Here is a 14,551-nt window from a genome sequence, read left to right as displayed (position 1 = left end):
GGCAATGCCGAACCTAGTGGTATCGAGGATACCGTTTCAACATTTGGGGAGCTGAGCAGTCACTAACTTTACGCACGATTTAATGATTCAACATACAGGTGATGGGGATATGATTCTTTTTGCATTCTGCAGTGCATCTAGCGAGGTGTTCGGGGCAAACTTCAACAAGTTTGGCGTTTTTGAGCGATCTCAACGATCTGACGACATTGAAAAAGTTACGGTTTAACATGGGCTTAGGAGCAAACTTCAACAAGTTTGGCGTTTTTGAAACGATCTCAACGATCATCTGACGATACTGAAAAAAAGTCACGGATTTCATAGGCGTAGGGGCAACCGGCGCAAACTTCAACAAGTTTGGCGTTTATAAACGATCTCAACGATCTAACCACAGGGAAAAATAACGGCTTACGGGCATGGGGGGGCTTGGGAAACAAATTAAGTTCTTAAAATGCCTTCAACGGCTCACAGTTCACTTAGACTCGCGATGCTTTCCTGCGAGCTGTCACTTTATTTAGTCTAATTAAAATGGATACTCTCCCCTGTATGCATCTTTGTCCAAAGTGAACCGTACGGGAATCGACCCCTTTGATCAGCAACGCACCAAACCAATCAATATCTTGCCATCTAGGTGCCTCCTTTCGTCTCAATCGTCGACTAGCAGACGTAGAAGTCTCGGACATTATACCTAGGAACTAGGAAAATATTTTAAAGTACTCGCTGCTCGTACGATGCTTGTTATCGAAACCAGGAGTCGGTTTAGGGAGCATTCAATTCTCCTGTCCGTTTAGAGGGGAGGGGGGGGGGGGCTTATAACACAATGAAGACATCCACTCCACTTATGTAGGGGGTTATTAACTGGTATAATGTACATCGGTTGCCCTTTTCCCGGGATATATATGGTTCTTGGTCGATGAAGCCCTTTGTCTCGTTCATCTGCGTAACTGTAAGGGAAGTCGATTTGTGAAGAAGGCGTGAAGTTGACTCGCTTGAAGCCCCCCCCCCCCCCCTTTTCTCACCCTTTTTTAAAGGGAAAAATAAAGCAATCCATCTAGGAAACTTGAGCATCGTTTCGAGCTGCTAGTAAGTTGAGTTGAGTTCAATTTTTAGGAATCTCGAGGGTCGCTCCTGCTCGCAAGAGGTGCACAGTTCCTACCTTCGTTGAAAATCCCTTCATTAGCTTTCGTTTCCGAGGTGGATTCCGATTGGATTTCGACCCTTTTCAATGCATATCATGAATGCCCACGCTATCCCTATTTATACTATTTCCCTAACCTATGAAGATTCTTGACCCTCCCTCTTTGGTCTTAACATCTCGTTGTGTCAAGGCAAGGCACAATTCACGAATATCATGAAGGAAGCCAATTCCTTCCAAACCCAGAGAAAGCCCTCCGAGCAACACACCCCGTTCAGTTATTTAGAAAGCGATTTGCCTTCACTTTTCCTTCGGCGCCGAAAGACGAACAGGAGTTACGATTCTACATCAATCTCCCCCATCTCTCCATCTGGTGGGGCTCAGGACAGGAAAAGGTCTGGGGGATATTCAAACAAGAGCAATATTGATGGGAATACAAGTTCACTGGCATCTTCGTCTGTCTCGCAGACCAGCAAGCACCGGCTAAATGTCTCGGACTGGAACGAGAAGGTAGTGCGTGAATCAAGGTCTACCAATGAGTCTCAAAAGTCTTATGCTGCTGACCCTCCTCGTCCTCCGAAGCATGGATTTGAGTGGGTGTGGTTTCCGCAGGGCTATTGGGCCGAACGAGAGATACTCGAGCATACCCCAAAGAATCGAAAGAGCCCACACTGGTGGTTCAGTCGATCCTCTGGGTCACGCAAAGATAGCACTGGCAGCTCAGGTAGCAAATCCAAAGCCCCATCAACCAAGACCCCGACAACAACAATATCGGCCCCGATTAAACTGGGGGGAAGCAGATCAAAATCGCAAGACAGCTCCCTCCTTCAGGGTCCGAACAACGTCGAAGGCCAGGCCATAAGCTTTGATTTCAGAAGTGGATCTAAGAGGCTTGTCCGAGGGTTGCAGCTGATGTTGCCAATTTTCCCCCGCCGCACTTCACCTAGCGGCGAGCGCAAAGGTTTGAATGACAAGACTAGGAAAGGCCTTGAGGTTTATTTCCCGACGAAAAAGAAAAATGTGGTAATAACGAGTGGCCCTCTTACAATACTTGAAAGCTGAGAAACACAAGCACTTAGATGATGGAGTAGTGGCATCCTCAACCCCAATACCGTCCCAGACAACAACCCTTCTTGAAGAAGCTTTCAGCTACTTCGATCGAGCACGGGAGCCCAACAATAGGCATCAGCGTGGAATAGAACACCCACTAACACCGTCCTCACCTGAGGCGAGGTCTCGTCATGGATTGGGACTCGCACCATGGCATCGCAGGACTTCACAGGAATATTTGGTGTCTGCATCGAGTTCCGTCCATAAACTCTTGATGGGGAAGACACCTTTAGCAACTCCAGTATCGGAACCCAAGTACACTGGGCCAGATGGTAAGACATATAACAGAGGTATTTAAATGGAGTTACCATAGCAAGCCCGAAATGGACTGAAAATGTGTAGTTGAAATATCTTCTCCAGGACAACCCAGTTTCCTGCCCTCGGTGAGCACCATTTCTTTCCCTAGCGTAACCTAACCCGCAGTCTTGCCGCGAGAGAAATTATGGCCGGGAGAGTAGTTTCTTCTCCGTCACAGCCAGCACTTCTATCAAGGTTCTCGATCACTGATCGGTAAACACAGGAGGCGTCTCGACTCGTTACTCCACCAGATTTCGAGGAGACAACCCCTGTACCAGAATTAGGAGAGTTCCATTTCCATCTGAGCTCTCCAGAAGAAGAGCAAAGACAGACAAGCCAGAGGTCTCGGTCTGGCGCCCCGACTCATATTGAAGAGGGAATAGCTTCTCCTGAAGGTTGTGGCGGCACAGCCATATCAGCAACTAAGATGGCGAGGAGCACCAGTTCACCTCAATTCGAATTGAACTATCCAGAGCACCTCCCAAACAGCCCCTTGTGCCCGAGAAATCCAATGCATGAGAGTGGGGGCCTGGGCATTTGCGTGTATCACGGGAGGAGGAGGGAGACAATTAGTACAGCTGATGGGGTCATAGGAGACGCACAGGAATGATGATTCAGACTGAAATTCAGACCAGTAAAAGTTTAAGAGAATGTGAACTTTCAATCCCTTGAGTTCAATTGTAGTCTGAAGCCTCTAATTAAGCATCTGAAAGAAACACAAAAGTCCAAGTGAGGTTACAGTGCTGTCAAGTTGAACCACGTGAGTTCGCGCTTCCGAGCGCAATTGGCCACCGTACTCTTCAACCTCAGAGCTCAAACAACTTGATATTCCACGATACCTTGCTACCGCGGCCTCCAACACACAAACGCTCGTCGCATTAAACCACCGAAGATGGCGACAGACTCCGTCCAAGATCCTCTCGTCCTCCTGCGACAATCCATAGCATCTGACAAGCCCTGCATACCAACAAAGACCGAAGATGCCTCGTCTACAGAGGTCAGCCTGGCGACAGCAAACTTCCTACACTTCCCCTCCCCAGCTCAATTGTCCATCCCTCTCACCACGCCGACGCGATTCATATCCTCCAACAAGCCCGTTGATCTGCGGAGTATCTACTTTGCGTGGCTGAAGAGAGAGACGGCCATCCCTGAGTACAATGCACAGGCGCTAGCACTAAACGCAGAGCTGGCTGCGGACGGGGGAGCTGGTGGAGAAGTGCAGAATCTGGCGTTCGTGGAGAGGCTGGACTTGATTACATGGCTCGAGGGTGCTTCTGAGGAGAGTGAGTACATTAAGCCTCTGGCATCAGACACGACCACCGCTGCCGCCTCGGCGCAAGTTGCTTCTGGAGCTACGGGGGGCATTGCGCCAGTCACGAGCGGTGCGGCTGGGAGGCAGGGCAAGACACTCGACCCGCGGCTGGCCGAGATCTACAACGGGGAGAGGCGGATGGGCGATAGGAATAGTGTGCTGAGGGGCATTAAACCTACGGTATGTAGAAGCAGATGTTTGCGACAAGGTACTGTCTGTTTCTGACACGTCTCTCAGGACTTCTCACATGTGCGCAAGCTTGCGGCGCCATTCAATGCCCGCAAGGCTGCCCACGCAGCTGCGGCGAACATCCAAAGCAACCCCACGCTTGCCCATAACCCCAAGGCGCCAGCTCGGCGGCCCGATCCTATTATTCTACTGTCCCCTTCAGCCTCGTCTCTCCTCCGCATGTCGAACATCAAATCCTTCCTCGAGAGTGGCACTTACGTCCCTGCTGAATCGTCCAGCTCGACATCCAGCTCATCGGCATCAATCCTGCACATCTCTCGTCTCCTGCCTTCGGTCGACGCGTCGCGCCCTATCCGCTTCATCATCGTCGACACGCCGGAGCAGTTCAAGCCGGAGTACTGGTCACGGGTGGTGGCCGTCTTCACCACTGGACAGGTCTGGCAGTTCAAGAGCTACAAGTGGCAGCATCCCACAGAGCTTTTCCGACACACGCTGGGGGTCTACGTTGGCTGGCGGGGAGATCAACTACCGGACACGGTGCGCGGCTGGGGCCGAGGCGTCCTGAGCACGCAAGTGGACAAGTGGAGCCCAGGGGCTGGGGCGGCGAGCCGATGGCGCGACCGCGAGGTGGTGGAGGGAATCTGGAAGGCAATTGAGGATAACATGAGGAACAAGGGGTGGAGGAGGGATTCGGGGCCTATGAGCGTCTGAGGCGAGGGCGAGCGTGACCACGAAAAGCTATGTGGGTGAGTGTGGCAGAGTAGTTATGGCGTCTGGTGTCCCAGGACTGGCAAAGGGAGGTGGGCGGGTGTACTATCATGGGCAAACTGACATAAAGGGAAAAAGAGATCTCGAATTTGAGAGAGAGATGATGTTTAGCAGCGTTCTTGCGATCTGGGATGATTGCCGGATACCCCTAAAATTTGATCAATCAAGGCATTTGAAGGTTGAAAAGGCCCGAATTTTTCTCAATTGGTGGTGTCACTGTTACTGCTGTTAGATGGAGCTTGTGTCAGCTCCTAAGTAGAATGAGTGAACTCACGTCCAGGATTCGATTCCTCACCCTGCTATTCAGCGCCCAAGCAAGCAAAAGAAAGAATCAATCAATCAATCAATCAATCAATCAATCAATCAATCAATCAATCAATCAATCAATCAATCAATCAAACAAATAAACAACAAATCTCCCAACAAAAGCAAAGAAACCTACCTACCTATCTACCTACCTCCCTTCCTCAGAGACAAATCAAAGCATCAAGCAAGTCCAGCTGAAGAAGCATCTCATCTCATCTCGGTTCGATTTTGTCACACCTGAACTGATATGTATCTCAAATTCTCAATCGCTCGCTTGTTTGCAGACACGAACAAGCAAGCAAGCTACACCGCTATTCCTTTCCGAGGCGCGACGTGAGGGGAGCTGGGGTGAGCCAGTGAGGACAGCGTGGTACGTTGTACTTGTGGCGGATGGGATTTGTACAGTACATACCAGCCTGCCAGGGGGAAAAGGGGGGGTGCCCCGTAAGGCGTGGTAAGGCGTGTAGGTAAGGTAAGGTAGGACAAATAGCATGCGTGCGTGACACGCGAGCAGCATAATAATGATAATCAAATCAAACTAACCATTTGCTTTTTCCGCCTCATAACTACTAGAGTCTAGAGTAAGGTAAGCATGTCTTTTTTGCCATGCGTTCCCAATACTCAATATGTTCCGTGCATCCCTAGTACCTAGTTTTGCCATGCGTACGTAGCGAGCTCAATAGTCGTGCGTGGGCGGCCACGCGGTGAGGATGACGCGGGACGATTACTAGGTAGTAGGTAGGTACGTCGCTGGGCTGGGCTGGGCTGGATTCTGGACCCGGATCTGCGGAACGAGGGGACGTTTCTTACTCTTTTTCTTTTCTTTTTCATTATCCTTTGCCTTTTTCTTGGGATTGTTGAGTGGCGATATGCATGGAGTAGGGGGGTTTATTGCCTTTTCTTTTTTTTTTCTTTTTTTTCTCCTTGGCATGGCTTTTCGGCCGTTTGGTTTGGGGTACGTGCGTATGTTGCTGATTAGGTACCTGGTCGTTGAGTGGGATTCTGGAATTTTGGATGATGGAATAATGGACACACGCGAAGAGCAGGGAATAATACTACCTAGGTAGATGACAAGCTTAGTTGTCTAGACGGTTACCTATCTAGGCCAACACTTCGCAATCTTCTCATCATCATTCCAGCCTCGGTCCTCGGAGCTCCCGTATCTATCTGTCCTATTTTTAACCCGCTACTACTGGTTGACGGTTCGTGGTTCGCGGCTCGCGGTTCGTAGGTAGTTTGTGGTTCATCTCCGGGCTGGATGAAAGATGACGGACGGGATGTTGGGGCGGGTAGGTAGGGATCGGGCGCCACGCGCGGGTTCTGGAAGGATTCTAGAAGGCTTCTAGAAGGATGATGGATTTAGGGGGGAAGGTAGGGTTTAGTCGGTACCTACCTACGAACCTTAGATCCTTTTAGGTCTTATCTTACTGGATACAGCAAGGTCAGGGACGAATTTCAAATAGAAGAGAATGAAATCTGGACTCAAACAAGATTAAGGTAATTCTACAGAGTCACGTTTGGAAAATGTTTAAATTTAAAATGGAATCATGGAATCATGGAATCATGGAATCAGCAAGTCATTTTAAAACTCGTTTCACCCTCCCCGTCGGAGATTATTGGACAGGGGCGCCACGAGGGAAGGGCGGCCAATCCGATCCTGCTGCCCCCGTCGGAGATTGCGGCGCCGTTTCAGCTCTTGCTTATATGATTATTGAGTAAGGTACCTTAAGGTAGTAGTGTTGGCAGCTATTACTGTTGACGTGCACACAGGAGTACTTTGGATGCCTTGAAATTCAGGACTCACGGATCCCGACTCAGGAGGAGGCTGGACTTGCCCTTTGTCTTCGCTGTTCTCGTGTGTCCATGCATGATGCATCCATCCCTTTGTTGTTGAGCGATGATCCGTTCCATTGAGGGGTTCGTGCAGGTATGAGAGAACACGTACGGTACTGGAGACAAGGCAGCCAATAATAAGCTATTAGGAAATCTGGATCAGAGTTAAGAATCGGAATCAAGAGTCAGAGTCAGAAGAGTCAAAGTCTCAGAGACTCACAGACTCGATTCACAGCTTGCCGTGGTCCGTGGCCACCACGTGTCCGCTGCATTAGTAATCGTGCTCGGTGCCTGAGGGCAGGAACGTCTCGTATCTGGCGGCTGAGCGGCTCCCGGTCGATATCACGTTTAGGTTAAGATAAGGTAGTTACTAACCTACTACTTTGTACTATACGTCTACCTCTGTACTATCGCAGACTATACCTCCTCTTATATACCTTAGTAGCAGCCTCCGTCAAGCCATAGCAGCTGACGCTCGTATTGATAAGTAGTAGGTTATCCGCTGGAGGGGTGGTAATAATAGTCCTGTAGGCTGTATGAACCTACAGAGTTACAACGTACGATGGCTTTGCCCATGGGTGTGCGCTGCACTCCGCGAGTCGCGCAGAAAAAGAATAGCGTGGAGGGATGGTGACAGGGGGGCGCCCGACCATGCCGCACGAGGGAGACGAGACAGCGAGGGTGATTTGGAAGAAAAGCGGGGCCGAGGTCGGGCCCAGGCAGCGACGCAGCGGGGCAGCTGCTCGATGGTGCTTAGGCGGTGCTGAGGCCATCCGAGACATCCCGGTCCTCGCGTGGCCTGACGAACGGTGGTGTCGGGGATCAGGGCCAGGGGGGCCAAGGGGGGCCGGGGGGGGGGGGGTTTTGAAGGATAATAGGGGGGGCGGGAAGGGGGGACAGCAGAATCGATAATAATGGGTCCGGTTCGGGGGACGGGGACGGAGCAAATACTCGTGGAAACGTGGGCGCCGCCCGGCTAGAGATGCTTGAACGGACGGCAGGAAAAGGGGGCCGAGAGGGGGAGTGAAAACGTGGCAATCACCCGCTGCTTTTATGCCGGCTTCTGGATGGCCTCGCAGTAGTCGTGCACATGAGTTATGGACAGGAGGTGCAGTTTATCCACATGTGCTATCCACGTTTATCCACGCGCATAAAGAACACCGGGGCGGTCCATTATGCACATGATTCTAGCCATGATGACGGGTATAAATAGCATATGACCTTAGTAATCCCCTCGTCGGTACTTTCAGCCTCCGACCAATGATGCGTGGCGCTGCCCCTCCATCGTCCCCCATGTGCCATGTGCCATGTATTGTATCTGCCGATTGTGCGAGTGTGTCGACCTTGCATGCAGCACTCGTGGTGGTGTTGCATGCAGACATTGCAGAAAAACCATGGATAGGACAGTAGCACAGCAGTAGCACGCGCGCAGAGGTAAGAGGGGTTCAGCAGTAGGAGGTACATGGTACATATGTGCAGTGCTGCGTATGTGCCTTGTCCTGTGTACCCAGTACATCCACTGCCCACCGCTCTGTGATACTGTCGTACCTTAGGTCGCGACGATACACCGCAGCCTCGCCTCCATCCCCTCCCTCACTATGCACGCGTGCGGCTTGCTCTGTTGGTATCTTGCAAATCCCTACGTTTCCCTCATCGATAGACAGGACTGCTTTCTTCTCTTAATGCTCTCTGTGTGCTCTTCTTGACCGTGTCCCTCTCTTATATTCTGCTCCCGTGTCCATTCAATTCCTCGATGCCCGCGATTCCTGCCATCTGACGCTCAGTACGCGATACGCGAAACGCCTGCTGCCACAGACAAGGATCTGCACACACGAATCGACGACTCGAACCAGAGAGACTCTTCCAACCTCCCTCTTCTAGCTCCTTCCGACGCTAGGTACGTAGGTACGCTCTAGAACAATTCATGCTATTGCTCCGGACAACAACAGTATTGTGCCCTGTATCGTCGACGTCTAGAAGGGCCATCGAAGGGAAGCAATCAATCAACCGCCCGACCAATCACCTTCGCCCTGTGCTGTTTTGCTTTTGTACTCCATACAATACCTCCTCTCCTGTGTACAGTGTCGTCCGGACACAGTAGTTCTCTCCCCTCCCTTCCCCCCAGTCTCGGCTGATCCTGTGGTGGAATACACCCGACTGTCTTTGACCTGAGCCACTGGGCCAGCTGTGGGTGTGAACAATCGAAACAATCAACCCCTTTCTTTCCCTTCTTTCACGACTCCCCGGATCCGAACGAAGTAGCCGGGCCGTCTCTATCAGCCTCATAGGGCGGCAGGACATGGTTGATCCATCCTGGCAAGACAAAGAAACAGGAAAATAAGAAAAAAATCGAAGGGCTTCCGAGACCTTCCCCCCAAGCCTCACCGTTTCGACCTCGCGGCCAATCGACAACGGCGACGTGCAGGTGGGAACGACCATCAGAAGTTTCTGTATTATTGGGCCCCTGCCTATGAATGAACAACGCGCAAGAGGGTGCATAAGGAAGTAGGTAAGTAGGCATTCTCCATTTTGCTGCATTGGGATGCCCCAGAGCAGCAGCGTCTGGGGGGCAGCGCCATCCAATCAATAATCTGCAGCACTACCAAGTTGCCAACAGGCCACGGCGAGACACATCATCGTGCAAAGCCTTCTCTGCCCCATGGCCCAGAGCATTCCTGCTGCGTATGACTCCGTCACTCCGTACGGGCTGCTACTGGGATGCCCTCTACCAGACTGCCGGCGCCCTGTGGTACAGCAGGGAGGGACAATATATCTGGCTTTTTCCCACGTGCGAATCAGTACACGGGATGGGCAGTGGCTGACTCGTATCTGGGACAGAACAGGCGGAAAGCACCAGCAGCACCAGCGATCGTCCCACGGCGGACCAAGCCGGCAAAGATTGACAGAACTTTATTGCCTTCCAAATTATTTCCAAATTAAAATTCCACGCGGGAGGCCCTGTGTCAAAGTGAAAAGAGCCCGGCGGAGTGGTAGGGAGAGTCGAGGCGGGAGAGGGATCCACCTACCGTCATCCAGCGGCAAGCACGGGGGGAAGTTTCAGGGAGCAAGCAGCAAAGCAAGCGAAGCAGGGCAGAGCAGAGCAGAGCAGAACAAAGCAAGCCGGGCCAAGTGTCAAAGACTCCAGAGTCCAGACCCAGGAGCCAGGACCCGGGGTGCCAGATATCTCTATCTTTAGGGAGGACTCCGGGGGTGGAGGATTATTTGCGCTTTCAGCGTGTCTTTGAGCCGCCACGCGACGGGACAGAGTCTCTCGGCATCGAAGACCTGAAACCTTCTCTGCGACTTCTTCTTCGTTCTTGGGGGCAGCGGTGATTGGGCGGGAAGGGCAAGCATTAAAGCACCTATCTGACGCTCGCCGAGTGGAGACTGCAGGGGCCCTGGCAGAACTAGGCCCTATCCCTGTTCCCACGCGAGACGATCTTTTTTCGTAGGCTACTACTCCGTACTACGGCACCTAGCCACCTGCTGCTGTAGTAGCACGACACTGACCTAGCACTATTCCAGCGTCCAAGGACTGCGACTATACAGTACAGTACAGTACAGAGTACAGACTGCTGCAGCGTGCAGTCTACAGCCTAAGCCTACAGCCTACAGACCATTCCTGCTAATGTACAGCACGGAAGTCAGGGTCTAACCTTTCTTGCCTGCGTGTCTTTTAGGTGCGACGAGGTACGACCTGGCGCAGCCTTGGACTGCAGCAACTACTCGTCCGTCTTTAGCCCCAAACCCATCGCATTCCATAACCACACCCACCCACCAACCATCAAATCCCCCCCCCCCCTCTAAAATTCTAATCCACCCACCCCCTCCCCCCCCAATCATCTAATCCGTCAGAAGACCACTCTGCGCGGAGTCCTGTGCAGGCCCAGCGCCCCAGGGTTCAGGGGTTGACCAACAAGCAGAGCGTCCGGTACGCTACGCTGCGCTATCTCTGACCTGCTTTACCCTGCTTTACCGTAAAGCACTCTTGTCTCGTCTTGCTTCTCCTCTCTGCCTCGTGTCAAACATTCTTGCAGTCTTTAGTACTGACCAGACGCACCCGGCACGGAGTACATACCCATACCCGGCCCCCCCTCAAATTGTTGGCCTTAGATGGCTTTCTCCCAGTCCACAGGCCCCACCACCACTACTACTACTACAACTACATCTCCTCCTACCCTCACCTCTTCTTCGCAACTTTCCCTCCCCTCCGCCGACCTCCCCCCTTCCCAGCAACAGCAGCAGCAGCAGCAGCCTCAGCAACAACAACTGCAACAGCCTCCACCGCAGCATCCGTCTGCTCTCGTGGATTCGCCTGCTCTCCGCACCCCTCTTCCCACTGGGGACGCCGCCCTTGCCGGCTTCACCATACCCGATCTCACGCTGTCAAACCCCCAGCACACCTATAACGACAAGCAACCGCAATCCGCGCTACCTACGAGCCCCCCGAAACTCAACCGTACCAGCCTGTTCGCCTTGGCTCGCGACAAGACCTCGAGCGCCATTGCTATCCTCTCTGAGCCTGCGCTGCGTCCACGAGGGTCGTCGGGTGGTCTATATCGATCAGGCCAGAGCAACTCCCCTCCGCCCCCTCACAGTAGGAATAGCGTCCTGTTAATCGACGCGCCGGCCAATCCCTCCGCCTTCTCCTCTGCCACGGTCTCCTCGGCGGCCTCCTTCTCACAATTCTCCCATTCGAGATCAGAGACAGCTACGACCCGCCGCTTGCTGCTCGAGACGAACCCACCTTCCCAAGCCTACTCTAATACACCGACGGATACACCAGCCCCAGTCATCATTGCCCCATCGGCGAACTCTAGCAAGATGCATCAGACCTCCTCGCGCTTGCTGCGCATGACGAGCGATGACAGGCCGTTCACAAGGGTAAGCATTGTGGAAAGCCAGACTTCTGGCTATCAAGCTAATATATAGAAGGACTTCAACGACCTGTTCGCAACCCTAGTCGTCAGCCTGCCCCTGGCACCACACCGTGTACGATTGACCAGAATAGAACACTCCTTCCTATCAGAGGAAGCTATCAACAACTTGGGATCTTTGAAGTTCTCTCAATCCAACCGGATGCCAGACCCCAAGGATCCCTCGCGGATTGTCACCACAACGACGACTACCACCTTCTCTATGGCTCGTGAGATGGCCCGATCTGTATGTCAGCGCTTCGTGGACGCCAGATTCATCGAGTCAGCGGATGGCAAACAGCAAAGGGAGTTCACAATGAAAGGCACGGTGTGGCACCTGACTCCCAAAGGTATCTACGTGCTGGAAAGATTCTGCGCCAAGAATGGGATCCAGCAGAGGCACGTCGCCGAACTTGTCAACTCCCCGCGGAATACGATGCAGCTCGTCATTCTCGAGAGAGACTCAACGACGGATAAGCTCTCTTCAGACCGCGGCACGATCGAGGTCATCTTTCGCAGATTCGTGGGCCAGAACGGTCCGAACGTCAAGGTGAGCACGAGCTCCGCCGACTCCGACTCTCTGAGCGAATACAAGGACGGCATCGCCGGTGTGAGGATGGCAAGTGAGCGGAAGGTTGGAACGCCTCCACGGACCGTCTACCAAACCTTCACGGGTAAGGCGGCCACGGATTGGTTGATGGATTGTTGTACCACGGTGGACCGGAGGGAGACGACTGAGATCGCATCTTTATTCCTGGAACATGAATTGATCTGGTGTGTTCAGTCAGATCGGTCTTATCTTCCACAGTCTGCACCAGGTGCACCGGAGGATAAAGAGAGGAGTATGAAGTTCCAGCCGTCGAAGCTTGCGATCTACCAGCTATCGCAGAAAGGCAAGGACGTCATCAACATGACCTCGAGGGAACGTATATCGGAGAGTGATGGCGCTTCGACATCCCCTAGTCGGGGCCCGGTCTGTCGCGATTCTAATACTCAGAAGCTGGAGAGGATCTTGAGCGATCCGGCCCTTCGATTGCTCTTTAGGGAGAATCTACGAGACACGCATTGCGAGGAAAACCTGTCTTTCTATCTCGACGTTGAGGAATTTCTCAAGTCCTGCAAGGCTGCTCTCAAGTCGACTTCCCCCTCTCGGAATGCCAGCCCAGGAGGTTATAATCTCGAAGCCGTCAAGGAGACCATGGCTTCAGCCTACGGTATATATAATGCCTTCCTGGCCCCTGGTTCGCCCTGCGAACTCAACATCGACCACACGCTTCGGAATCAGCTTGCAACACGGATGACCAAGGCTGTAGGGAAGGATGCCGCCATGATTGAGAGTCTGAGAGAAGTGACCAAGCTCTTCGAGGAGGCGAAGACTTCGGTGTTCAAGCTCATGGCGAGTGTAAGTTTTGTTCTTCCTCTCGTATTGTCGTATCGTGCTAACGGAATTATCCAGGATTCTGTGCCCAAATTCATGAAAAGCCCCAAGATCGAGCAGACTTTCAAGTCTATAGAGTTCGACTCGTACCATGCATCTCATGCATCTCGGCCCAGCACCAACAGTGCACGCGAGCGCAGCATGAGCAGATCCAACACATCCAACAGATGATATCGGATATCTCTTGTCTATTCCAGATACCCATAGTTCGTACTAGCCCAAGGTCTTGAGGCCCGGGCAGGATCGGTTCTTTTATGGAGGCACAAAATCCATCTTCGATTTAGCGATTGCATAGGTTCCGAATGCCCCTCACTCAGTGACGGAGCGCGTTCTTAATTATTAACGATTTCGACGTCGCACCAGACAATGCATACAGGCGCATCTGGCGGGTTTATTCAGGTCGTCCTTGTACATGGCATCTTTGGCGTTCGGAGACCCCACGGGCTTGTTTATTAGAGAGACCCCATTCATTTGATGATTATAGCGACTCCACGAAATGGTTGGGGATAATGGATGACGAGACGGGGCGGGAAAAACCGCCTTGAGAACGGGAGGGGTTGTGCGCGCTAGCCGCTGCTTGTGTAGTTAATCTGGCCTTGAACCTCATCTTGAGGAGACGCCGTACTTCATGTACAGTGCCTAGGCCCAGCTGCATAGATGACAGAGAAAGCGAAAGGAACTACCTTATTCAACTCAAGCAGTCTCGCCACGTGATTAGCTACACTCGAGGATACCTTACCTGAAGTCCCTACAGGGAGTCGGGGGTTGATATTGAACCTCGTGATCTTCTGACGTCAAGCCAGCAAGACCTTGCTGGCTGGGGGTTTATGATCCATCTTCCCATCCCACGCCGCCAAGCCCTCCGCACCATAACCTCTATGCACTGTAGGGAGTGTATAAAAAAAGTAACAATCCAGCAAGCGTAGCAGGAAATCCGGGTCGAAACGAACACACACCAAGTAATAGCCGCGCGCCAAATAGCCGATCTCCTAGACGCCGTGCTGTTTCGGATGGTGGATGGTGATTGGTGGGTGGGCTGCTGCTGTGTCTCGTCCCTTATTTTTTTCTTTTTTTAGAGATAGAGATGAGGGGTTTGGATTTGGAGAAGAAATTTGGATGAGTAATGGGGTATGGAGTATAGATCTTAAGACGCTTGATTGGTTAGGGGGGTTATAAAGAAAGGGAGAGGACAGAGAGGAGAGGAGATGAGATGAGCAAATTTAGTGTAATTGAAATATGCGGAGGAGCTA

At 52.2% G+C, this 14,551-nt stretch overlaps 5 protein-coding genes across 5 annotated transcripts; 3 read left to right on the top strand and 2 right to left on the bottom strand.

Annotated features, from left to right (window-relative positions):
- Positions 1–1,348: 1,348 nt before the first annotated feature.
- On the top strand, positions 1,349–3,149 carry M430DRAFT_16345 (hypothetical protein; the record flags this gene model as incomplete). Its single annotated transcript, XM_024863447.1, has 4 exons — positions 1,349–2,155; positions 2,205–2,514; positions 2,585–2,625; positions 2,763–3,149. The coding sequence occupies 4 exons, from the start codon at positions 1,349–1,351 to the stop codon at positions 3,147–3,149; spliced, it is 1,545 nt and encodes a 514-aa protein (XP_024724235.1).
- A 237-nt stretch (positions 3,150–3,386) lies between these two features.
- Positions 3,387–5,169, top strand: M430DRAFT_134251 (hypothetical protein). Its single transcript, XM_024862338.1, has 2 exons — positions 3,387–4,031; positions 4,089–5,169. Exons 1-2 carry the CDS (start codon positions 3,432–3,434, stop codon positions 4,749–4,751), a joined length of 1,263 nt encoding a protein of 420 aa, XP_024724234.1. The 5' UTR covers positions 3,387–3,431; the 3' UTR covers positions 4,752–5,169.
- Positions 5,170–6,716: 1,547 nt separating this feature from the next.
- M430DRAFT_272996 (hypothetical protein) lies at positions 6,717–7,729 on the bottom strand (the record flags this gene model as incomplete). Its single annotated transcript, XM_024865573.1, has 4 exons — positions 6,717–7,063; positions 7,168–7,213; positions 7,385–7,472; positions 7,509–7,729. The coding sequence occupies 4 exons, from the start codon at positions 7,727–7,729 to the stop codon at positions 6,915–6,917; spliced, it is 504 nt and encodes a 167-aa protein (XP_024724233.1). The 3' UTR covers positions 6,717–6,914.
- Positions 7,730–8,613: 884 nt separating this feature from the next.
- On the bottom strand, positions 8,614–9,640 carry M430DRAFT_204697 (hypothetical protein). The gene has a single exon (XM_024864305.1). The coding sequence runs from the start codon at positions 9,483–9,485 to the stop codon at positions 8,967–8,969; it is 519 nt and encodes a 172-aa protein (XP_024724232.1). The 5' UTR covers positions 9,486–9,640; the 3' UTR covers positions 8,614–8,966.
- A 1,420-nt stretch (positions 9,641–11,060) lies between these two features.
- M430DRAFT_94942 (hypothetical protein) lies at positions 11,061–13,472 on the top strand (the record flags this gene model as incomplete). Its single annotated transcript, XM_024869870.1, has 3 exons — positions 11,061–11,555; positions 11,883–13,265; positions 13,320–13,472. The coding sequence occupies 3 exons, from the start codon at positions 11,061–11,063 to the stop codon at positions 13,470–13,472; spliced, it is 2,031 nt and encodes a 676-aa protein (XP_024724231.1).
- Between the last annotated feature and the right edge of the window lie 1,079 nt (positions 13,473–14,551).

This window comes from Amorphotheca resinae, assembly GCF_003019875.1.
Source record: "Amorphotheca resinae ATCC 22711 unplaced genomic scaffold M430scaffold_2, whole genome shotgun sequence".
NCBI classification, from domain to species: domain Eukaryota; kingdom Fungi; phylum Ascomycota; class Leotiomycetes; order Helotiales; family Amorphothecaceae; genus Amorphotheca; species Amorphotheca resinae.
Note: the sequence above shows the minus strand (reverse complement) of the source record. Positions and strands in the feature narration are given on the sequence as shown.